Source organism: Neophocaena asiaeorientalis, unplaced genomic scaffold, assembly GCF_003031525.2.
Source record: "Neophocaena asiaeorientalis asiaeorientalis breed wild unplaced genomic scaffold, Neophocaena_asiaeorientalis_V1.1 scaffold29, whole genome shotgun sequence".
Lineage (NCBI taxonomy): Eukaryota > Metazoa > Chordata > Mammalia > Artiodactyla > Phocoenidae > Neophocaena > Neophocaena asiaeorientalis.
Window position 1 is genome coordinate 1,433,746 of NW_020174423.1, and position 25,821 is coordinate 1,459,566.

The 25,821-nt window shown below is 42.6% G+C and overlaps 1 protein-coding gene across 2 annotated transcripts in view; it reads right to left on the reverse strand.

The window, feature by feature from the left end:
* Positions 1 to 25,821, reverse strand: part of GRHL2 (grainyhead like transcription factor 2) — a 160,410-nt gene that overhangs the window by 71,029 nt on the left and 63,560 nt on the right. For both annotated transcript variants that reach the window (XM_024756625.1, XM_024756623.1), the window contains exons 5-7: positions 18,195 to 18,250; positions 14,983 to 15,139; positions 11,354 to 11,465 (exon numbers count right to left, since the gene is read on the reverse strand). In XM_024756625.1, the coding sequence (XP_024612393.1) occupies positions 11,354 to 11,465; positions 14,983 to 15,139; positions 18,195 to 18,250 (325 nt within the window). The remainder of the gene's footprint in view (positions 1 to 11,353; positions 11,466 to 14,982; positions 15,140 to 18,194; positions 18,251 to 25,821) is intronic.

The window sequence follows — 25,821 nt, forward strand, 5'->3', positions numbered from 1 at the left end:
TTAAATTCGTGAACAACACAAAAGTACCTGACATATTCTGACAATTTACTGAATGAAGACACGGTGTTGCTTCCGTAAATAATTTATTCTTGTACACTGCATGAACTACTCATGTTTTATTCCATTCTTCATTTCATTACTTAATATGCTAACAGTCTTAGAGTGAGGAAGGGGACAAGATGTTATAGGTACATAGGATTAGAAGTTAATCAGCCCAAATCATCTCAGACCTACAAACAGGGCTCTCTCCCTCCAGCACAAGTTCCCAAACTTTCCCCACCCCAGTTATTTCCAGAAACTGTAACACTTCCCAGTTAAACCAACTCTAATTTATAAAAGAAAATTGAACTCTTTCTCAAATGATGATACTTTATTATTAGCAAGAGTCTTGAGAATTGCTGTCCTGTCATAAGACATTCCACGGTCTCTCTCAAAGACGCATTCTAGTGTCTAGTAGCCCTTAATATCAGAAATAATTTTCCAGCTCCTATAATTGTCCTTTTGAGTTGCAGACTGAATAGACTCAAACAAAAGAAATAACTTTTTGGTAATTGGTGGTGCAGGACACAGACACACTACAAGAAGTATAAATCCTCAGATGGATTACCTTTTGATAAATTGGGAATTATAAACCCAATTCCTTCAGTGGCTCAAGATCCATCAAAATTAACCTCCATTTTCAACCTCCCCGATAGCCCGTGGCTGCCCAATCACTTACCAAGTTGGTCCACAGATAAAGGAAGCGAAGTTTGTTATGTAGACGATAGGGTTGGGAGGTGTTTGTTCTACGAGGGATTTTTGCATTAACTGCTATTTGAATTACTCATGTTGCTATTCCTGTTTACTTATTTTCCAACGATTATTAGAGGATTTAGATGTTATTTCAAAATTGAAATTCCAATTCTCTTAAATATATTTCTTCAAGAAGGTAAATGTGTCCCTCAAAGGAGGGAAGCAATTCCCGCTCTTACTATTTTCTTTGGTGACGCTGAACCACAGCATCTGGGGATTGTAGGTGTGAGCACAGCAGAATCAGCAGCCACCTTAGAAAAGCTGGCTTCCCAATCTGTGAAATGGAGATAACACAGGGCTGGCCTCACAGCATCTCTCAACAATGATGAGATGCTCATTTATTCGGCTCTCGGTCTTTTCAATACTTGCCTTTTCAAGAGAAGAAACACTTAGAGGCAGCTCTGCGTTCCTGGAGCCAATTCAAAGAGTTTTCTTAAGATTGGATCCTTATTTTGGCTTCTCCAGCCTCAAAGAGCTTAATTAAATTTGGGGAAAAACTTTCTCTTGGCAAGTTTTAGATTTTGTAAACAGGGAAAAAAAAACCTTTAGATTTGCCTAATTCCACACTTGCGGGTACTGCAGAGGCAACGAAGACATACATTTGTTCCCGCTGAAAGGCAGAGTGAGAGAGAGGCTTCCAGCCATCACTGGAGGACAGCTGAAAAGACCAGCTCTGTAGTTTTGTTCAGTAAATAGATGAGTCTCGTGAAACTATCAGACTGCATTGCCAGGGGTTTTTTGTTTGTTTTTTTAAAATTCTTAAGCCAACCAAATAATATGAAAAAATGTGAGACTATCAGGTTATCTGAGGTGTCATTAAATGCTTCTCTAAAGAGAGAAAATAATTAGGCCCCAAGCAAAAAACATAAACTCAAATAAAAAGCATAGATTACATGTTTGAGATGAACACATGGTCTTATTACATCAGTAAAGATACAGAAAACGGCCCACCAAGTAGGGGTAGACAATGTGGTAGTACCCGGTAAACGTGAAAAAGAAAAAGATGCGAGACAGGAAATTAAAGCATTTTATGGTATTAAGCACGGTGGGTCTATTAAGAGGTTTTAGTTATCTCTGTGTGTGTGTGTGTGTGTGTGTGTGTGTGTGTGTGTTAATTCTGAAACCTCATAATCTAAACAAGTATCTCTTTATGGGACAGCTTTAACCTTTCGTTAAAACAGATTCTCAGAGCATCCATTCGGTGGATGCTCTTCAAGCACCCATTCCCTGCTTTAATCCTCTGCGTAGCATTCCTTCTGGTTAACCACTCAGGGCTTCAAATTGCCAGCAGTAGGGAAGAACTTTTCCAGAAAAGGTTTATTAAACAATAATGCCTAGAGCCAGACAAACACAATTCCTGGAAGCGGTGAAGAAAAATTAACCCAAATGAAAGACCACATTAAGTATAATTTTTAATTTCCAAATCTAGCTATCTTTTCTTGGGAAAGTTTGCTTTAGAACAACTTTCTATTTGTTTGCTTCAGGGAAAAACAATAATTTCTAGTTAAGTTAAAAAGGAGAAATTTCCCCTTGGTTTATTAGTGTAGGTATTATATTTCTATGTTAGCAATGAAGTCTTGGAGTTGTTAACCAAGTTTCATCAAAAAGTCTACAGCGTAACACAATAATATATAAAATATGAGAAATTAAAGTACCAAATGCACATTTAGCTGGCATCCAGAAAAATACTACCAAAATTGATCCTTTCATCATGGAAGAGGACACAGCCCGACCGCACCCTGACTGCCCTGTTAACAAGACACGTGCCCGCTTACCAGGGTATTACCTACATACACAGAACCATACATGGAAGTTTGTTCATCAACTAGTCAGCACTGGTTGAGCATCTTTTCTGTGCCAGGCTCTATACCAGGTGCTGGTTATACAAAAGTTAAAAAAAAAAATCTTCTCTCCCCTCAAGAAGCTTGGCATCTAGTGGAATGGACAGAATGTAAACTGATAAACAAAGTGAAACACAGCAGAAGTGTTACTGTCTAGACATAAACTAAAACTCGTGGAGGAAGCGGCTGACTATGCCTGAAAGATGAGGAAGATCTCACCTAAGTGGGGTCGGGGGAAAAGGTCTTAGGGGTGAGATGTCAGCCAGGTAAAGGAGAAGAGCCCTAGAGAAGGAATAAAGGAGAGGTTGGAAGTAAGTAGGAAAACTAGTGAGGGGTGAAAATATACCTGTAGATTTGGCATGAAGAAATTTTAATAAAAGGCAGGTTATGCTGGATTCAGACATGAGTAGTAGCTTAGGATGGGGGGTAGGCATTGACTCCTCTTTTAAGAAACATGGATTGGAAGGAAAGAGGAAGACCCAGGAATAGTGTTTTGCAAGGGAGTCTGCCAGGATCAGGGCCTGTAAGTGTGGGCGGTCTCAACTCTGCCCCTGTCCTGGTCCATTCCCTGGGGGAAGGCTGGGGGTAGCCCCAGATCACCCTAGGCACACGTGCCAAGGAGGAAATGATTCTCCCCAGAGGTGTTTGTCCCCAACAGAAGGAGCTTCTAGGACTCATACACAGACATGCATGCAATAAATAAAAACCCGCAGTGGCTCAATTTTTATTGAAAACTAATAATTTGTTCCGCCTGAACTAAGATTAAATTTTTAAAAATATTTGCCGTTTGTAATCTTTTAAATATATAAAATTAATAGCCTACCATTTTTATCACGTAAATATTGTATAACCAAAGTAGAAGATGAAAAAAGTTTTCCAGGAGCTGTGGCTACGGTACTTCTCTATAAAACAGAGGCGCCCTACACTGCCTGTACCTGTGGCAACAGCCAAACCACGACGCCACGTGAGCAGCGGGTCGGGCGGAGCCTGGCCCATACCCCAGCCTGTTCCCTCTTGTGCAGGGGGCAGGCTCAAGACTGCTCCTCTAGTGTAGCTCTGACTCACTGCCTTGACTCTCCAGGCAGCCCTGGTTGGTTTTTGTTGTTTCTTTGCTTTTTTAAGTTGAGGGCTCTCAAGAGGTGGTGTTTTACTTTGAATCAAATTTCCTTTTCATATCTATTCAGAAGTGTGGAAAGAATCTAGGAAACATCAAAAATCAAAATTCCATTTACTTGAGTTATTCTGAAAGGAGGGAAGTCCCACACTTTCTCGACTGCAGGAGAAAGTTTATACAGTTCTGGGGAAGGAGGGCTCTCCACGGAACACAACTGAGTGGCGGAGTGGGAAACCCAGAGGAAAAGGAGAGAGTGGCAGGGCACACTTGTCTCCCAGGCCTATGTGAGCCACAGATTCACTCTGACTACTTGGCTACCTGACCTCTTGAAAGGCAGCAGCTGCCTCGCCCAACCCACCAGTCTCTACCCTCCCACTTTTCTGCACAGCTCTGAGTAGCCCAACCCAGGTTTAACTATAAAAATTGCAAGAAAGCACACTTGTAGGGCACATCCAAAGCCAGCCTCCTCTAGAAAGCTCAAAGCAAAAAGGAAGGGAGGAAGGAGGGAGGGAGGAAAGAAAGAAAGAGAGAGAGACAGAGAGAGAGAAAGAGAGAGAAAGAGAGAGAGAGAGAGAGAGAAAGAAAGAGAGAGAGAGAGAGAAAGAGAAAGAGAGAGAGAGAGAGGGAGGGAGAGAGGGAGGAAGAAATGAAGGAACGAAGGAAGGAAAGGTGTGACAACTTTATTCGCAATTCCTATTTGAAAGTGGAGTAGGATTTCAGAAGAGAGCTCCCAGGCCTGGACAGTCAAGCTGAATAAGTCCCAGTGGTCAACGAAGTTCTGTATTCGAAAGTCTTCTGAAAGGCTTCTCTTTGACTCTCAAAGAAAACAATTTAGAACTAAATGTGAAGAAATATTTTGATTTCATTGGAATTTAAGTGTTCCTGAAAGCTTTATCTTAATATAAGATTGCTATTAACAACACGATTTAAAAATAAAGAGATAGATTTGCGTTAGGGCACAGACGAAAATCCTATAATCACATGCTAATAACCCAAGATGTACTATAATTGCCTACTAATTACCATGGAAAAGTATGGGATTAATATTAACAATGTAACTAATACAACCTGGTACAGGGAAAGATTACTTACTGGGAACCAAAATTAAAGACAGATCGAATAAAGAGCAAATGGTTAGTTTCACAATTAACTACAAAATTACGTCAATATTGGTCACATTGGACGTGACTATCACGTAATGATGCTTATTTGGACGTGCTTGTGGAGTAAGTCTCATTACATGACAATCCACACCACCCGTTCTGAAAGTGCAAAAACTGTGATGTTCATTATTTTGAAACATCTGCATTGTAAAGCAAGACAGTAATTCTGTTCAGTAGAGAAATTATATTTGAATGAGTTTCAGTATATCTGCTGTAGCTTCGGATTTTTCATTTTATAAATCAATATTAGTTGTTGAACGTCTTATAATTTTCCTTCCCTGTTTGAAAGGAAACAAAGAGAAAAATATCCCTTCCCAGGAAAGTGGTTTTGGAATTATTCACGGTTTGAGTAGACTTGGTATGCAGTCTGGTTCATTTTGTGATTTGTGGTTCATTTCAAATGTTTTTAAAATGGCTTACATCGTGCAAAACTGGATCCCTCCACCGTGCAAATGAGTCCCAGGTAACTCCCAGCCTGCTCCATGTGTACGCGGTGCCTCCAAGTCATCGTGTCCCTGGCTGGACTCAGCACTGGCCGGCCTCCACTCCCCCGCAGCTGGCCACGCTGCCCTGCCCGACCCCCTGCCTCGGGGCGGGACAACCGCCTCGCCTCGCTAACAAAGCTGAGCTTTTCTTCTGTGATTTTTATCTTCTCCTTTATTCCCACAGCCAGCCAGTCCTGGAGAGTCCACCAGTTCTAGAATTCATCTCTCATTCCTGGGTTAACTTTGCATCTCTCCTTTCCCAGCCATAACCGTCTCTCCCTCACTTCATCCCACCCCCATGCTGGCCCAGAACTACCTGTCTGAAATACAGATATCACTGCATGACAGTCCTGCTAAAAATCCTCAGTGGTTATCCAAAGCCTCCAAAATCAAATACTGCAACTCACTGAAGAGAAATACCGCCTCATCACCATATTCCTTTTGCCTTTATTTATTCCCAGTCTCCTCCTTGTCAGAGTTCTAGGAGGACTGAAAAGTGAATGCAACACATCCACCTGGGTGAGTGAGAACTTTTACGAACCCTCACTTACGTATTCCTGGATGTCTGAAGCCCATTCTGTTCAACAGCAGAAAAACTGCATTAGCAAGATACAAAGTATGCATGTTACACCTCAGTATAAAAGAGTATAAACACACACTTTTCAACAGCTCCCCAACAGGACTGCAAACCAAGACTCTGGAGCCAAGCTAATGTCAAAGCAGCAGAGGACGAGAAACCCTGAGCTCGATTCCCCTCAGCATCTGGTGTGGTGAGGTTCCTCTGCAAAGACCCACCCCACGGTCTGAGAGATAGCATTTCCCCAACTTTCCACCTGCAGCTCTGGGCGTTACCACCAGGACACACGTGGTATTTGTCAATGGCCCTCTAATACCTGGGACCTTCTGGGCCTTGGACCCTTAAACACCCAGCTGGGCCCGTTCAGCCTCCAAAGTAGACCTGGAGCTTCAGCCCGTACCTCATGGAAACAGCTTTAAATGGGGCTCCTCTTAGAGCTTGAGACCAGCAAATTCCATCTATACTTCATATCCCTGGCGCTCTAAGAGTCCCCTTAAAAAAGCAAGCGTCTCCACGGCTACCATGGCCTTCAATCTCATTTTCTCAACCCAGTTTACTCGGGACTTCCCGCCTTCTCCCCACTCCCTGTGTAAGTTGAATCGATGACACTCCCACCAGCAGGCTCGAGAGTTTCCACCCCTCCCACCTTTGCCAACAGTCTTACCAGATTTTATAAAATTATGCACCAAGCTCACTCTGGTTTTTCTGTCTGGATTCCCGCACCTCCGCGTGGGCTGCTTCCTCAGCTCACAGCACTCTCCACCACCTTTTCGAGCTCAGCCACTCTTGTTATCTTTTCCAAGGGGTCTTAGAAACATCTCAGGGAAGTGCTCTTCCCATGTGCCCCTCACGCGTGGTACCTTAGCTGGTCATCTTCTTGCCTCCAGACTCGAGCAGTTCGAGGAGGGGGCTCCACCTTATTTATGTATCTCTGAATTGCCTGTTCCTAACAAAGGGTCCATTTGCTGAGCGAATGTGGAATCACTCTGCCTTTCTGCAAGCTGGTGGTAACTAAGATGGGACCGGCACCAACTCCATGTCCCCTTGGAAAGGGGCTTTCACACTCAGAGAGGACCAAACGACAGATATCATCAAAGCGGCGATTCCGTACAGTAGGTACAATTGGCACAGGGACAATCTCTGGGCTGCAGAATGTAAACGTATTTATGACCTGGAATAATTCTGTTATCCAATGAGCTCACAAGAAAGAACTTGTGAAACTTGGAGAACTCTGCTTGTGTGCTTTGCCAAGCAGCAGAAGGCACTTGGGCTGGGGTTGGTTTGTTGTACTTATATCCAGTAAGAGCTAATTGCTAATGTTTCCTTCCCCACCAACATAGTTTACGGCCTAATGTGCAAGAACCACGTCTCTGAACTGGCTTTTAGAAATATCACAACTAGTAGTGGCCCAGAGTCCTACCACAAGGATTGCAAGATGTTCTCAATGTCTGGAGAGAAAGCCGCAGAGGAGAGAAGAAGGACCTCAATGCAAGGTCAATTCGTGAATGTGTGCAGTTACCCTGCATGTAATCAGGGCCTGATGGGGGCCAAGAACTATCTAGAGGTCAGGATACAAAGACGATAGACAGTGGAGTAAAGTCATAGAATAATAAAAAATAAAACAAGGGATGCAAACTCCAGCATTCCTGGGTTTCCATCTTCACTTACCAGGGATTTGACCTTGGGTAAAATTCTTAGCCCCTCACCATCTCAGTTTCTAAACAACAGAGTAAGCTGTTTTCAGGAGGAAGGACCAAATGTTTATGTCTGATGCACAGAAAGAGGGCAACAGACACATGGGAGCTTTTATTAGGACACAGTTCACTCCTTCGAAAGCCTGCCTCCTGTCACTGTAATAAGAGTTTCATCCATGCATTTGTTCATTCATTCATTCATTCACTCACTCATTCATTCCTTCAGGAAATATTTATTGAACACTCATGATGACTTGGGCTCTGTGCTAAGCATTGGGGCCGGAGCAGAGAACAAATCAGACAAGTGCCTGCTCTTACGGGCTTATTCTAGTAGGAGGGGGCACACCATAAGAAATAGAAACATATATTCATAATAACATGTTAGGTGATAACAAGCAGTCTGCAGTAAACTAAAGTTAAGGGAGCTCGAGAGTGATGAGGGTGTGACTTTGGGTAAGGTGATAGGGAAGGTCTCTCTGATAAGGTTACAACAGGCAAAGGCCTCCAAGAAGTGAGGGAACAAGCTGGGCATCATGGGAGTATCCACCCAAGGAGGGATGTGACTGGTGTGAGGCAGAGATGGCCTCACCGGGAACTCCACTCAGCACACAGGAAGCTGGGAGCTGAGGCGCCACGTGCTCTGAGGGGCAGCCTCCTTCCCTGGCCCTCAGGCTCTCACTCTCCTTTCCATGGATCCACAGACAGGGCTCCATCGGGGACGCTGAGGGTCCTCTCCCGCCAGGCAGCCAGCACACAGGGGTACTCAGAGCATCAAGAGTATGTGGGAGATGAAGAGTAGCCACAAAGAACAGCCAACAATCTTATCCAAGGGAGACAGACTTATGTCAGGAAAGATGCAGAATGTTCTCCAGGCATGATTATTTCAGGGTGCAAGAGATGACAGGAGAATCCTTGAGTGTGAGTGCTGAGGGGATGTTGAAGGAGGAAAGACACAAAGAGAGCTAAGAGCTCCATCGGGCTTCTCCTGGAATGGAGGGAGGGAGGCCGCGTGCCGGAGACAGGCTGGTCGTCCCAGGCACCCCCGGAAAGGAGAGGAAAGGGTGCACACACCCATACGCACAAAATTGTGTTACGCGTAATTTGAGGAGTTTGAGGTTCCCCTATAGCCCACACCCACAGACCCCAAGGTTATGAATGCTTGTTTTAGCAAAAGGGGCCTCATCTCAGTCTCTAACGTGAGCTTCACGTTCACTACCTGCAGGGCTCAGCTGAACCTGCTGACCACAGTGGCTGGTGGAGGCGTGGGAACTGCAACTTTGGAGCCCTGACTTTAACCTCCAGTTCATGGAGGTGAAGAAAGATAACACATTACATAATCTTGGATTCTTCCTTTTCTTTTGCAGGCTACTAGAAGGATCTCGACCCAAAATGACAACGGTATAGCATACACACTCTTGGGCCTCCTTACCCCCTCAGCAGCCAAGATGCAGCCACACGACCATTCTCTACACTGCCCTGCATAGTTACTACCGGTGACGGCTACCACACACAGACATACGTGCCGCGGCAGCACCAGCTTCCCCATTCTATTGGAAATGGCGTTAACCACCCACTGGCAGAGGAACAAAGGGCTTGATTTTTTTTTTTTTTTAATCTAGTACAAGAATGAATTAGAGGAGATTTTTTGCATATTTCCTAATCCCGTCAGGTTGAGATTAGGGGTAGAGACTGTGGTCTGAAATTTGATTTTCCATTTGAAGCTAAGGGGCTGATTCAGTGTCTTCATCTCAGATTCAGAGCAAGTAGCCCAAGTAGCCATGAAGCTACTTAGTAAGAGTCACACATCTCAATGGCACACGTGTGCACACACGCATGTGTAAAGGGTTACATGAGGGAGAAAAGGCAGGCAAGAGGCGATAAAGAGGTAAGATGTGAAATCGTATGAGACCTGAGAGATCATTCTGGTCTAAGAAAAGTAAACGTTGTGATGACATCAAATTTAAACCAATAGGTAAGCCAGGAAAATGCTTTTATTATTTGCCTTATTTGGACCTAGTCCATATTTCTATTTAACTGCTCCTCTCATTTTCTTGGGCAATAATGATAAGGCTAAACTTTTCAAGTAAAATAAAATTGTTCCTCTGCTCTGTGCAGACTGGCTGCAAAGCAGGTTATGGCAAGTATCCCCAAGTCCTTCGTCCTAGTCCGTCAGTTTTGGGGGTTCAGGGTATGACCTGGGTGAGGAAGACTGTTTTTATCCCAGCTCTTGCACTAATTCTTGCCCTAATTATCTGAGGACAAGTCACTTGGAAAGGTGGGTCAGTGAGCCCCTCTAGACCTCGGCTTCCTAGTTCATTAGATAAATAAGCTTGACGAGTTTACAGATGTGTATGTGTGGCAGGGGGGAAGGGGGAGGAGTGGTGTAGCCATTTTACAAGAAAAACCAGCAAGTTAGTTTCCATATGTTCTACAGTGAGTCTCTAACCCTCACCTAGTTACTGACTTCTCTGCCATTGGTCAAGGGGCCCTAGCAAGCGTGAGATGGAAGGTCTGAAAAATCCTTCATTACAATGCGAAAGAAATCAAAGTAAACATCCTTTTAATGGCTCATTAACACCTCTGGTATCCGAGACAGTGGAAACCCTCGCTTGGCCTATCCTCACTGGGGCTGTACGCTCTTGGTCTGCAAAATGTGAAAATAAAGCCTATAAATGAGAAATGATTTATTTCTCATGGAAGCAGCAAGTAGATAAAGTGTTAAAATTACTTAGAAACACATATACGTTAAGTCCCCTGCCTTCAAGTTGTGAACTTTCAAAGATTCGAACCTGTGTTCACGTGTCCCGTCACGTAAGTTAGCTCAGTGCGTCCTGTGCAAGTGGCGGTGCTTTTGTGTACTTTACTGTACAGTACCGTACAGAGTACCGTAGTACAGTATCACTGGATCGTTTTTTCAAGAAGGTAGATAGAATTGAATCCACCACCAGCGTCAGGCGTGAGTGAGATTGCAGCCTGCCCTCCGTCTCCTATTGCTGAGGATCCTTCAGCTCTACCATCTCCCACCTCCTCTCCCTCCTCCAGTCAGTAACTCTTCTTGCCTGTTCACTCGAGGCCAGCACCCGTAGGCCAGCTGTTGTGCTGTATGTACAGATTCCAGAAAATGCACTTGGCAGGTCCATTCCTTCTCTGCTGCCGGGAAAGCTCTCTCAAACATTGCATTTGTCTGATCACCTAGGACCATTGGCACTTAGACATGTGTTTGGATGGAAGGAACATGGGATGGAGAATCAGAGAACGAGAATGCCGTATCTAGTCACGTGACCTTCGCAAGTACCCTAGAACCAAGTGAGCTGAGGTTATTCGCGCCACAGGGGGATAACAGTTCCTCCGGCCTGCCTGCCAATTATTAGGCTCAAACACAAGAGGGCATGGAAATATGTTTTAGAAACTGGCACGGCCGTTGCAAAGCTAAATCTATTATTATAGGAGACACAGTTGACTTTTATGGAACGAAAAGTGTTTTGCTCTCAGCTTAGCCTGATTTTGACTTCTCAGCCTGATTTGTACTAAATGTACTAAAACATAGGAAAGGTGCACAGACAAGTGCCTGGCACATCACGAGAGTGATGTGGGTCCCAGCTGTGATTTCTGGGCTGGGCTCTCCTTTGCATCATGACAACATGGCAGTTTACCAAAGGCCGTGCCGGGAGGTCAAGGTCAACTCACCGATGTCGAGGACCCTCTGCTTGGCCGTGTGCTGTCGAGAGTGCCAGTACTTCCAGTATTTCAGCTGCTCGTCCCGGTTTTTGTCTTCACTGAAGACCACCATCACCACGCTCTGCAGAGGGGGAGAACCACGGAGCTTACTTTCTGTTCAGCACCTCCGGCTTCACACACTCTCCAGTTCTAGAAGTTCTATCAGAGGTGGGTTGCTGTAATTTCTGTAAATTTGCTTTTCTTGCTTTAGAAAAGCCCAATAAGCCCAGGCATATGGTTTGTCTTGTTTGAAAATGGGCCTACTTTAAAAAAGTGAATGGGAAACGAGAACAGCACATAGTGGAAAAGAATGCTACATCATTTTCACCGTGAATCATAAACAAACAGATTATCCAATTTACCGGCAAATTTATTATTGTGTGAGCTGAGTGGGCATACCAAAAAAGATTTTTTTCTTGTATTGGAAACAAGAACATTTTTGAAATTTCATATCCTTAAACATAGAATTTGGTGCTTTTGTAAAGGAGCAAACATCTGTTTCTGGCCTAATTAAGTGCCTCTGGCTGGATTCGCGGGAATAATGAGAGAAATACTAAAAGATGAGCTCATATTGACGAACGAAGATCTAAGCTACAGATATTTCAGAGACCAAAAGCTACAAGGTCAACTGTGTCCTTTATAAAAATATGTGGATGGACTTTTAAAATGGGCATGAGAAACTAATAATGTCTTGTAGAAATAAGTATCCCAAACTGCTTTCACTTCTAAGTTACAGCCCTGTTCAACTAAATACATGTTAATTCATTGTCATTTACGAGATGGAGGAGGTACCAAAAACAAACAAATAAACAAACCAGAAGCAAAAACCCTTTCGTTACAGCATGAGGAATACCGTATCCAGGAATATACTGCCCCCCTCATTCCATATGCAAAATACTTCTTAGACATTTTTCTGCTATTCCAGAAGAATGTTTCAATGACTCTCATTCTTTAATAACTTCTCCTTTGTAGCATTTCACATACTTGTAGTCATCTACCTAATTATTTACAATTATTCAGTCCACGGCAACGTCTTCCCACTGATGCCTATCTCAACCAGGGCTGGGACAGAGTCACTCACCACGGGGGCCCTGGTGCCCCGACAAATAAGAGATACCAAATACATGTCTGTGACTGAACTGTCAAGTCAAAACCTGGCTTATTCCCAGTGGTATGTAAACATTTGTTACACAAGAAAGCAGATGTTTGTTAGAAAAGCTAGTTTAGAAATATGCATCCATACTATTTGCATTCACAAGCGGCATGACCCTCAGGCATGGAGGAGAGCTGGCAACAAAGGGATCCACTGGCTGGGCTGGTGGAACTCTGGGCTCAGCCCCTCTCCATCCTCCCTCCCCCTTCCCCAGGCTTTTCCATTTATAGGTAAGAGTTTACTGCCCAGCCTCTTGGTGTTTTTTTCTGTCTGTTCCAAAATAAAAATAACATTTCAGGTAATTTTTTCTAGCACACGACTAAAATGGCATATTCTTGGGATGGAAATGTATTTTTCCAGTGGTAAGGAGACAGGCCGTTTGAAACTATTACCACGGCTAAGCTTCGACTCGGGATGCAACACGGTTCTCAGAAATCAGCGCTAGGAGGTTCCAAGTGCATCCCTCATTTCTCCACACTGCTGGCTCTAACAGGGCCTAGGAGTAAGAAAGGTCCATTCTGAGAAGGGCCATCCTACTCTCCAAGGCTGTTAGACTGAAGTCCTTAAGAGAAGGAAGGCTCTTGGTTTTAGGCAAAATGCAACAGAAGGAAATAAAATTTCTATATTCGATCACTTCCATGATTTCAATGAAAGAAAGTTCTTGGAAAAGTTCCTGCACTACAAACTGTTGTCATAGCCTCAGATTACTAACCATGCGTCATCTTTTCAGGGTGATGGTCACAGTGTTGTTACCAACAAGGTGTGTACGTGAGTTATACACTTGTAATTTACAAGATTTTTTTTTTTAAGACTTTGTATCCAGTGCCTTCTTACCGGGCATCCACATGTGAGGGTTTCGGATACAAATTCTAGGATATATTTCCAGAGGTGGATCCCATGCTAAAATCCGTCTGCCTTTCAGGCCTCCATGCTACACAACACAGTACACTTAGTGGTTAAGACAGTAGGTTCAGGGGTCTGACGGCTTGAGATATAACCCAGTTCCCTCACGTTTGAGCCATGTAACCTTGGTCAGTTGCTAGCTTCTAAAAGGCCAAGTTTCTTCATCTGTAACATTATTAAAGGAAGGCCTGTCTCACAGGGCTGTTGTTAGTTTCAACGAGTTACTAGATGTACAGTGCTCAACAGTGTCCAGCACACAGAAGATACACTCAATAAAGACTAGCTGTTACTGTGGCCCTGGTTGTCGTGATGATGGGGACGATGATGACTGATGATGACGACGCTGCTGCTGCAGCTGACGGCGTACCTCCACCGTAGCCTTGACCTCAGGGCTGGAACATACTAACTCCTCTGGAGGGCAAACAGCACTTTTCCACCGCCACGGGTTCAGCCTCAGGTGGGTCGTTAGCCCCACATCCTCCCTGTCTTTCCCCTCACTCTCAACCGCCCTGCCTCCTGTCACTCCGATCTGAACTGGGATGGCCTTGGAGGGAGAAAGGCCTGCTGGACAAATGAGCAGCCATTCTTCCTTGTCTTTCTCATGGAAACAAAGCCGTAAAACCGGGTTGATTCAAGAAAGCAGCACTGCAACGATTTTACCTAAAAGCTAGTAACAGGCAAACCGGCCAGCAGGCGCCTGGACACTCTTTTCTCTTCTACCTCAGGGGTTACCTTTGCCTGGGAATCTGGGTTGGGGTAAACTCACTGGGCTCGGCACAGCACGGCGCTCCTTTCTCAGTATGCAGAAGAAAGAGCTTAGGAGTGCACACCACGCACACAGCAGCATAAATCATTTTACAACAGGGCAGGAAACTCCTTCAACCTCTTTTGAGAGCTCTGCTATAATTTTCCTTTTCAGTCGACAGGGATTACCAGTTCCCTCCCTTCTTGGCAGTAGCGAGAATGCCAGAAGCTGGCAGGCTTCCAAGGCAGTTTCATGTCCCACAAATAGAACTAATAACTCGTGAATGTGAAAATTCCTCCAAGTCACTCCTGGTAGGGATCATACCATGCCCACCTCTTGACTCCTGAGTAAGTGCCAGGCTGCAGAAGTCTTTTCGCAAAGCTGCGGAGGGCCCAGGGACGCAGAATGAATTGCATCCTCCTTTTCAGAAGAAAGCCCAGCTCTTTCCTGCCCACACATACGCTCTGACTTACGGCTGCTTACCTGAAAACTGCACATCATTTGATTGAAAACGACGACGACAACAACTAGGTAGCACATAGGCAATGAATGAAGCTGGGGAAATTCCTTGGATACAGTCAGAAAGCATGTTCCAACCACGTCCCTTCCCTGGGGTTTATTAGTTACTGATTAAGATGATAAACTGCAAGCCAATAAGTTCTCTTGCCCCAGCTCTCTGACATTTGTTCTAGAATTATTTATTTTGGGATTTTTTTCCATGCCCTTCCACAAGGCTGGCAGGTAGTCACTGCTTTCACCTGATCCCTCTGTGCTTTATTGGAGAAATGAGGCCCTTACCCTGACTTTGCTGATGGGGTGTCGGAAGCACTTGTTGTCCCCCGTCTCGCTGAGCGTGATGGCATAGAACTGTCCCTTGTTGAGGTAGGTCATGGGGCCCTCCCCCTGCTTCTGACGGAGAGATTTGGTGGCTTCCAGGGTGTATTGAAATGTGCCACTGTGAACAGAAGACAAACGGCGGTCAGATTCATTCCCTTGGACATTTCTGGCTTCTGGATCAATTTCACATCAATAGCATTTTGTATGAATATTAACCAACGTTTACTCCATTTCAGAGACAAAACACGGCACGTGGCAAAGGAGATGAGACCACACCAAAGGTCACTGTTAGTGCAATAACATTTCTAATAGTGGCCCATAAACCAGATGGTTTAGAAGGGGAGAAAGTCCACAATGTGCCCGTCTACTTGTGCCAGGCGGAGCCGGGGGAGCCTCTGTTAGGTTTTAGTTGGTCCTTGGTAATGCCCCAACTTAAGAATCGCTAAAATTTGCCACTTTCATCCTAGCAACAAGCCAAATATGTGAATGGTTTTGTTCAATTCATCCGTATACCAACTTTCTTTTGTCTAGCCAAGGTGTTGCAAATAGCTACATCCCACTTTAAAATAGTTCAAAACGTAAAAATCTAGAACTCATTCATTATTGAAATCTATATGGAATCTAGCTCCATAACAGGGAGTAATTTTTGATTTGGGGGTTTTGTTTTTTAAGCCTGCAAAAGAACTCATGACAGGGTTACTGCTCTAAATCAGGAGCTTGCAAACAACGGTCTGGCGGCCAAAGCCAGCTAGCTGCCTGTTTTTTGTAAATAAAGTTTTACTAGAACACAGCTACACTTGTTTGTTTGTGTTGCCACAGCAGGGTTGAGTAGCTGTGACAGAGACTGTGTAGTATGCCAAACCTAAAATACTTAGTATCTAGCCCATTACAGAAAAAAAGTTTGCAGATCCCTGCTCTTAATAATCTCCCGAATATTTTACAAATACAAGTTAACTTATAAAAGAAAAGCACTGATTTTCCCAACTTTGAAGAACATACATGCGCATTGTTCGAAATGAGCAACGGATATGAATCACATCTATTTAAGATGCTCATTCAGAATATTTATTTCTGTCACTGCAGGATGGCACGCAATGATGATCCAATTCCAAGTGCTTTGTGTGTTTTCTGAGAATCATCAGAGGCTCTTCACTGGGTCTATCTATTTTTTTAGCTCTTTAATTTCAGTCTGTGAAAGGCTGCGTGCAAAAATGAAGTTTGCCTCTTAAAATGATCTACTTACAAGATTATGGGGGACTCTTGCTTTCTATGTTGAATATTTCTGCAATGTTTGGGTTTTTTTTTAACTTTTATAATGAGAAAGAAATTTGAAGGGCAAAATAATATTCCTCTTCCATGATAAAAATCTTAGGCTTAAGCTGATAAACAAAGCAAATTCCAGAATATGTGTCTTAGAATAAGGTGGGAAATAAATCATGCAAGACAGAACCAATTCCACTGTCATTTTGCCTAGAAAAAGCAATTTCAAGATAACCCACTGAATCATAAAGTTTGAGACCTGGACAGGATATTAGGAATCACCTAGACCAGGAGCGTGCAACTTGTCTAGGGCACAGACTGCTTGGAAAACATGAAGAAAGCTGTGAACCCTCTTCCCAGATAAAAGCACATATGAACACTAATGATTTTTAATATAATTTCAAGGGATTCACGTCCCCCAAGCTCATCCACAACACAAGATAAGAACCACTTTCCTCATTTCACAGCTGAGGAGAGACTGAGAAACTTGCTCACCCCTGGAGACAATGACAGCAGCAGAAAGAGACACCAGGTCACATGACTGGTAGGTCGTTGCTCTTTTCACTGGCCTGATAGCTGGCTGCATGGTTATCTGGATTGACAGCATGCAAATTATACATGTATTTCCACGTTTTAGAAGGTGATTTGGAACTTTATCTTCTCTGCCTCTCCCCTACCCTTCATCCCCACTGCACACCCAAATTCTGGCTGGGAGAATCTGGAGAGGGTGACTGGGGAGCCTGAGGCTGGAGCAAGACCCTGAAGGGGCAGGAGGGCTTCAAGCAGAAACAGAGAGAAGAGAAGAGGGCCATACATGTAAAAGCAAAGGGCCAAGAAATACAGTGGGGGACAAGGTTTACAGTAAAAAGGGACCAGCACATAGACGGCCCCAACTACCTTCATAAGGAATTTGTGTCTTATTCTGTCGGAAATGGTGAAATCACTGATAAGTTTTGTAAATGGGATGGATTAATTCATCCTTGCCATTCTCTCCTGTCTACAGGCATGATCATGACCAAGGACTTTGAACATGTGGCCCCTCTACCTAGAATGTTCTTAATCCTCCTTCTTTCCCTGGAAAACTCCTGATAATCCATCAAGATCCAGCTCAAGTGCTACTTCTTGTAAAGCTTTCCTCTGGTCCCATCCCACTCACACCCCACACACACCCAGGCCTGCAGGTCATCTCAGCTGTCTATTCGTGTATCTCTGTAGCAGGACTCATCATTTTGCAAATGTATTGCAACTTGTATGACATCACACAGGTCTCCTGCAAAAGTCTATGGGCCTCTTTTAAGGACAGGTTATAACTTATCCTCAATCCCTATCTCATTGCTGGAAGATGGAAGGCACCAAAGTCTGTGACAGCTAGTAGGTAGAAATGTCCAAAGTGGAACGGAAGGGAAAAGAAAGTGCTGGCAGGGCAACCTGTTATGTTGCAACAGCTCAGAAGCATACGCACAAGAGTAAATTGGAAGAGACAGGACAGGTAGAATAGGACACCCAGCACTTGGCAAATGCCATGAACGTGTAGCAGGAAGGCAAGCACCTTGCACCTCTGGAGTGTGTGGCTGAGAGGATGGCATCATTAGCAAAACAAGAAATAAAAGTGGAAGAACAGATGTGAAAGAAGTGAAGAAGGAAGGAAAGAAGAGGAAAAGACACGTACATGCTGTGCTGGGGGCCCAAGTGCCTGAGGTTTAGAGGAACACCTAAGAAGGGATGTCTAGCAGCAAAAGGACAAAGGAAGGGTACAGGTAGGTCTCAGAAAATTGATCAAGACTGGAAATAGTAATTTAGAAGTCATTGTGTAGAGAAAAGAATTTTCTTTTAAAGGTGTAAAAGTATAACTTGATGATACATTTAAACAGTTATCAGTTCATCAGTTTCTAGGGGCATCTCCTGTAACCTACCTTGATGTCTGGTCATACATGTACTCCTCAGCCCCAACTGAAGCACTCCGAAATTTCTGCAAAATTTAAAAGTCATCAAAATTAAAACAAATAGGTGAGTCATTATGCAGAAAAAAAAAAGTGACAAATGTATCCAAACTGTTTTATCCCCATTTTAGAAAGGAAAATTACACATTTTTTTGGTATTATGTTTTCAACTACAGTGAAAATGATTACCATTTGTGTATAGAACTTGCATACCACCTGCACACTGAGAATTACATTCAACAGAAAATGCATTTGTGCTTTTATTCACATGTCCACATTGACATGTCCACAGGTGTTCCTAAATTGTCTCCAGGTACTGGAAACTGTTTCCTCAAACATGTAAACATCTCTTCCATTTTCTTCTCTCCAACACTTATTCCAAAAGTCACAAATTCTGAGTTAACGGAATACTCATTACAGAGAAGCCACATAGCGTATCATAAAGCAGTATTTAGAGTTCTGGGGCATAGTTTTTGGAGCAAGACTTTCTAGGGTCAAGTTCTAGGGTCAAGTTCTAGCTCTTTTACCTGCTGCCTATGTAGACTGAGGCAAGTGCCATATTTTCTTCAGCTGCAAAATGCCTACTTATAGTGATGAGAAGAATTAAATGCATTAGCAGAGATAAAGTACTACAAACAGTTCCTGGAACGTGGAGAGCTCTATCTATGTGTATTAAATTCTGTTCCATACCCAGGCAAAATTGTGAAACTGAAGTTCACACTGACATTTTTTTCTTCCAACAACAACAACAAAAAAAATTCTGTTCTATAGTAATCACTTGATCGTACTCAATGCCCTTCTCTAAGAACTTCATTACCACAACAGTGTTAAAAGTAATTTTGCGGAGGGAAATTCTGAGTCTTAGTATTACATGTGAAAAGGCTTGGGTCCACAGACATTCAGTTGTTGTATATTTAGTGCAAGTAGGATGTACTTTGCTACATTTTAGAACCTTCTTAAAAGTAGATGCACCAAAAGCCCTAACTCTTGATCCTAAAGTAAATATAAGAGAATATTGATGAAAAAGCACTTGGTGGACCACACAGATCTGGACCTTCCGCTGTGGCCTTTTTTCTAGTGTCTCTTTCTAAGAGACAACCGTCTTGCCTTTCATTTCTCTGCCATAAACTTCCATTCTTTGACAAGTAATTCAAAGATTTCCTTCTCAGGAAAGGTTTACTCACAGCTATTTTCCAAATTTCCTTCACAATCTCTAACCACCATCACTTGAATGCAGTGTGCCCTCACCTCACACTTCATATGTACATACATAGGATCTTTCTTTATATACAGTCTTATAAACTCCGTGGATCCGAGAAGACAGTTTGCCCTTCAAAGTTTACCCAAACGCAGCCCAGGAGCATCTGACAAGTATTTGTTAACTAGCTTATTAATCATGACAGAGACTCAAAGATACAGATTTGTGTTTCTTCTGCAATCAGTCAACCCATCAACAAGGCATTAAATGGAAATATTCTGGGGCTTCAGCATCTGACTGGTGCCAAGAGACATAGAGAAAATATATAAGGCACTTTCTTTGCCTCAAATATATAAAAATTGGTTGAGGAGGTGAGTAAATTCATATGAAAAATGACAACAAAAGAAACTGAAATACAGTACATGACTAGATATGAAGGTCTATGTTAAAGCATTCATCCACTCATTTATTCAGGTGTCCTGACTGGAAAAGTACAGAATGAACATTACCAGGAAAGGAAGATCAGCAAAATTCTGGAAAGATTTTATGGCTGTTGTGAACTTTGCTTTGATCCTTAATATATTTAAGAATTAGGAAATTTTGGAGTAGGAAGGTAGCATGATGAAAAGAGCATTTAAGGAAATGACTCCAAGACAGAGAAGATGCATTTCAAAGGTCTTCTTTGAAGGAATATGTGGTAACCCGTAACAACACATGGTGAACCAGTATTAATAAGCAAGGCCCTGAATGAGTTCATTGCCCATGCCATAGGTCCGTGCAGCCTGAGGATAGACTTGCTTACTAAAACATATTGGACTGATACATTCTAGGGTTCTAATGTCCCAGGGGATGTAAGAAGATGTGATATACTACAACTATTCAGACTCAGAGAGACTGTCAACTATGGGCTAACAAATAAAAACTCTTAATCCAATAATATGAGCATGTAAACAAGAACTATGAAAAAACTAAAATAGTTGACAAATTACTGACATGGATATTACTTTTTCCGAGTTTAAACATTTATCCTTAATTCGGTTACATTATCTTTATAATTAAAAAAAATTAAATGTATACTCTACCTGGAAAACATCACAATCCTTTATGATGGCCCTAAATGACTGTTGATATGGCCAAAGGGAGAGAGGCCTTTTAAAAAAAAAAATATATATATATATATATATTTATCCTACAGTAAAACTGTAGGCTACCCTCACCCTTGGCATTTTCACTGTTGCTGTACAAGGCTGCTTGGTTTTCTTTTTGTTGCCAAAGTCTAATAAACAGGAGAGACTGTCATGCTTATGCATGAAATAGAATTTAGTCAAATAGAAAATTCTGGTCAAAAAAAAAAAAGAATTAGAACCAAAACACTCAGGTCATTCTGACTACAATTACCAAGTTTCCACAACTGTTTGGAAACATTTTAATATAATTTGTAGGATGCCAAAAGGCAGGCAGACAGCCAACATCACCATACCTTGCTGTGATTTGACGCAGCGCATCTATACATTTCTTAATCATTTGGCCTGAGAAAAATGGTAGTAAAGGAAGTATGGTAACATATATTTTCTAGATTATCCTTAAAGGACTTTAGACATCAAGGAATATTAGAATGTTATATTTAAATTCTGAATATTAGAATTCTAGTTTTCTCCTTGGGTGGGAGGAAAGAGACATCTACTAAGAATCTACTACGAAAAGACAATGATTCTTAACAGTGGTAAAATCAGATATAGCGAAATAATTCCACGTCTTTGATCAGCCACCAATTTTTTAGGTCTTATGATTCATTTATTCATTCATCCACTCTTTCAATAAATATTTGCTGAGCATCTACTTTGCATCAGACACCATGCTAGGTGCTATGGATACCACAGTGAACAAAAAGAGAAGCAGTCCCTGCTGTCATGAAGCTTCCGACCTAGTAGATGAAAAATATTAGTCAAATAATCATTAATTTAAAAATTTACAAACTGTGTGCAAGCACTCTAAGAAGAACAACAGAGTTCTAGGAGAGCACATCACCACCGAGAAAGTAAAAATCAGTCCCGCTGACAATCAGCCTTGATGCTTCTAACAGAATGTACTGCTTCCAACAGCACACGGACAAGGCCAACAGAAGATAAGCAATGCTCCCAACAGAACCCCAGAAGACAATAACACAGGTACAAAAGTGAGTAACATCCCCCCTCTTCTGCGGGATTGATGCCTTCTTGGCAAAGATAGCCTCAGCCCTGCTTTGTTCATCCCATCTCCTGAACAATGACGACCGAGGTACCCAGTTTCTAGACTGCCCCAACGTCTTGACATATGAAATCCAGAGCTGGTTGTCACTTCCATGATCCCTTCTTAGACTCATCCATAACAAGCCCAAACACTACCAAGAGCTCCTCCCAACTCTCTCTTGCTGAGTTGTCCCTAAGGGCCCCTTGCAGGAGCAGGCTAAATAAATGTAACTTTGACTACAGACGTGTTCACGGTAGTCTCTGGCTGGTGGACTTAGATACAAAGAAAACTGACTTTACTAGGAACCGAAAGGGGAGGACAGGGAAGGCTTCCTTGAGGTAGTCACACAGGAGGAAGGGTGTGGAAGGTAGTAAAGAATATTCTAGAATAGCATTGTCCAATAGAACTTCATGCAAAGATGTAAGTGTTCTGTATCTTCACTAATATGGTAGCCACTAGCCACATGTACCTTCTGAGCACTTAAAATGGAGATAGCGGGACTGAGGAATTGAATTTTTAATTTTATTCGAATAGCCACAGGTGGCTAGAGACTGCAGTATTGCACAGCACAGTCCTAAAACATGGAGTAGCAGGCACATGGGTCCTGAGGCAGGAGGGAGCATATCAGGTTCACAGAACTGAATGATGCTCAGAGCAGAGAGCACCAGGGGGAAAGATGTGCAAGATGAGGTGGGAAAGGCGGAGGAGAAACAGCATGTGCAAGGCCTTGTAAACCCGTTAAAGATTTACATCTTAATCCTAAAAACAATGGGATTTCAGTGAGAGGGTGTCACGATCAGATTAGCATTCTGAAAAGACCATCCCAGGTACAGTGCACAAAAGTGGACAGTATTATAGGCCAGAGATAATGACAGCTTGGGTCAGTATGGTGGAAGTAGAATGGAGATAGATGATTTCAGAGAGATTTAAGAAAGTGAAGTTGACAGAACTGATAATGACTTAGATGGGGATTATCGCAGAGCAAAGCATCAAGAAAAAAATCCTCGTTGCTTGAGAAACCGGAAGGACAGTGGTGCCACTCCACTAGAGCAGAGAACGTGAGGGAAGATGTAAGTCAGATTTTGAGCTGGTGGTGAGTCAAACAGGCAGTTGAATATAAAGGTGTGGAGCTCAGAGAGAACTGGGCTGGAGAAAAATAATGTGAAAAGTATTCAGGACATAGATGATAACTGAAGCTGCGGACATAAAGCTAAGAGCATTTTCAAGAGACAACAGTGATCAAAGCATTAAATGTTGCTGCAAAGTAACAGCTTTAACAGCACGGGGATTTCCAGAGCCCTTCTATTCAAGAGCTGGGTAGAGGGCCCCTAGGAACCTAATAATAGGCCATCCAATCTCATAAAATTTGACTATGTATAGAGAAACCTAAATCCTTCCCAAGTATAAAATGTGTATGCTAAGGATTTTCCAAAATTTTGCTTGGTGCAAAAACAAAGTAATAAAATAATAGAAGTTTTAGTGGTACCATATGCACTGTGTCATGTATTTAAAATAAAAACAACAAAATTGGTTGCACTGATCAAAAAGTGAAGCCATGTTCCACTTCAGTACTTGAATCAACATTTTTAAGATTGTGTTCTTTAAGTTTGTGGTGGGAAGTGAACTATCAGTTAAAAATTAGTCATGTTGGGGCTTCCCTGGTGGTGCAGTGGTTGGGAGTCCGCCTGCCGATGCGGGGCGCGCGGGTTCGTGCCCCGGTCCGGGAGGATCCCGCGTGCCGCGGAGCGGCTGGGCCCGTGAGCCATGGCCGCTGGGCCTGCTCGTCCGGAGCCTGTGCTCCGCGACGGGAGAGACCACAGCAGTGAGAGGCCCGCATACCGCAAAAAAAAAAAAAAAAAAAATTAGTCATGTTGGACAGGGTTTAGATCCAGGGTAACTTCCAGTATCAGTCTACAGATGAATATAACATCAATGGATATAACCATCATACGTCTGTTGGGTATAACAAATAATAATTCTTTGATCTTATTTCAGGATTCTCTGCAAACTATGTTAATTTGACAAATAACATACCAGGGACTAAATAATGAAATACATGGTAGAGATATCTGGCGCTCACACATAAATCATTCTCATTCCTGAGCACATGGGAAAACTAGACTTCTCTTAACCTCCTGCAGTTAGTTAAGACCATGTGACTGGTTCTAGCCAATGAAATGTGAACAGGGGTAATAGCAATACTTCCAGGTCATAGTTATTTACAACTCAGTGTGCCATCTCCATGGTCTCTCTTCCCCAGCTGGGATGACCCTAAAGCCACATATAGAGATGGTAATGTCACAAGATGGAGGGAACCTGGATTCCTGATCAAAAGACAGGTCTGCAGACATCTATCAAGATTATTATTAGCAAGAAATAAACATTTAGTGTATCAAATCACTGAGATCTGGTGTTCCTTCATTCATACAGTTAGACTTATGTTAGCTGACATACAAAATTGTAGTACAGAATAGCAAATTCTTTCTTCTACTCTGATTCTTATGATGACAATACATATGATTTTTCTATAAAAACTCTTTCTTGCATCTCTCAAGGTTTACATGTTTCCTAAAAGCATTCTAGGTGTTAATACTACCCTGTTTTATATTTATCAACTATACTCTTTGCTTATTAGCTGTGTGACCTTTGGCACGTTCATAACCTCTCTGAATCTCTGTTTTTTCATCTGTAAAGTGGGAAGAGTAATACCTTCCTTGCAGAATTGTGGTATAGTAAATATTAGAAATAAAGCGTGTAAGCCACAGTGCCTGGCACACAGTAGTACTCAATAAATAGCAGCTATATAGATAGTAACCTTCTAGAGCATAGAAACCAAGGCACACCTCCTGCCGTCTACTCCCACGTCTAGCACAATGCCTAACACCCAGTATAAACAAATATTTACCAAATGTTACTACGAAGAGGATACAAAATAAAATATAAATCAAATTAGCTAAAATAAATTCATTAAAGAACTTTTTAATGCTACTAGCCTCAGTTGAACCAAACTGCTCCCTTCCCTGGTATCACTATACACACACACACACAGAGAGAGAGAGAGAGAGAGAGAGAAGAAGCCATCTCTAATAGCAAATGAAACTTCCTAATTCAACAAGTAGTAGACATTTTAGTAGTTTGCCTAAAGGAAGTGCTAGGTTTTAGACAGATTTTCCTTAGTGAAATTTACTTGGTGAAATCACTCTGAGCTCACCTGATCTTATAACCGGTTGACAGTGCCATGGCTAAAGATCATGATAAATCATTCCATTTAATTTACATCAGATTGAATTATAATATGCAATGTAAACACTGATTTCCAAGACTAGGAGAGCAGCTAAACCAAACTCGGTGGAAATAATTTTCACATTTAGTTTCTGGTAAGTTGCTTTCTCATCCACTCCAAAATAAAACCCCAAATACAACTGCGTCCTTTCATAAGCCTCTTTACCTACAACGCAAACACAACTCATAACACATCCTCCAAGTAGCATGATGGTTCCGCTGACATTGGACCACATCCACGGACTCTTCTGTGACTAATGTAATATTTCTGCACTGTGTGAGAAAAACGTTAGTAGCAACCCTTTAGTGAGAAAGCATGCACCTCACATTCCTACGTGGAATGACTTGCTTTTCTCTACAGAAGCACCCCTGACTGCTTGAGGACAAATCAAATATTCAACAATACCAAAAACCCTACGAGATCCCTTGCTCAGTTTGAAAAAAAAAAAAAGCAGCAGCAGCAGCAGCGAGTTGTTGACTCTTTTAAGCCACACCACACAGGAAGCTAAAGGAGCAAACTTTAAGATAATATTTTTATTACAAGGACACTGAAGGTTTGATATAAAGCTACCAGAGCCCAAGAAATACGGAAGCCTGGTAAGGGCGGGGAATTTATTGTGTCTCACTCTGCTCGTTCCCAAATTTCACAGAATGCAGCAGGCACTCAGGAACGACACGCCAGGAAAAGAAGGGCTGCTAGTGTGACTTGTCTACTGTGAGGCCCTCCCAACGCTGCAGAGAGCTGGCTCCTTTTGTTCCTCTTATTCTCATATGAAAGACGAGAAATAGCTAATGACGTAGACAAAGAATCCTCATTTAAGAAAACAAACACATTTAAGCAAGGCACTATGTTCAGTTATGGAGCTCCTAAGAACTGGAAGGTCCCACAGT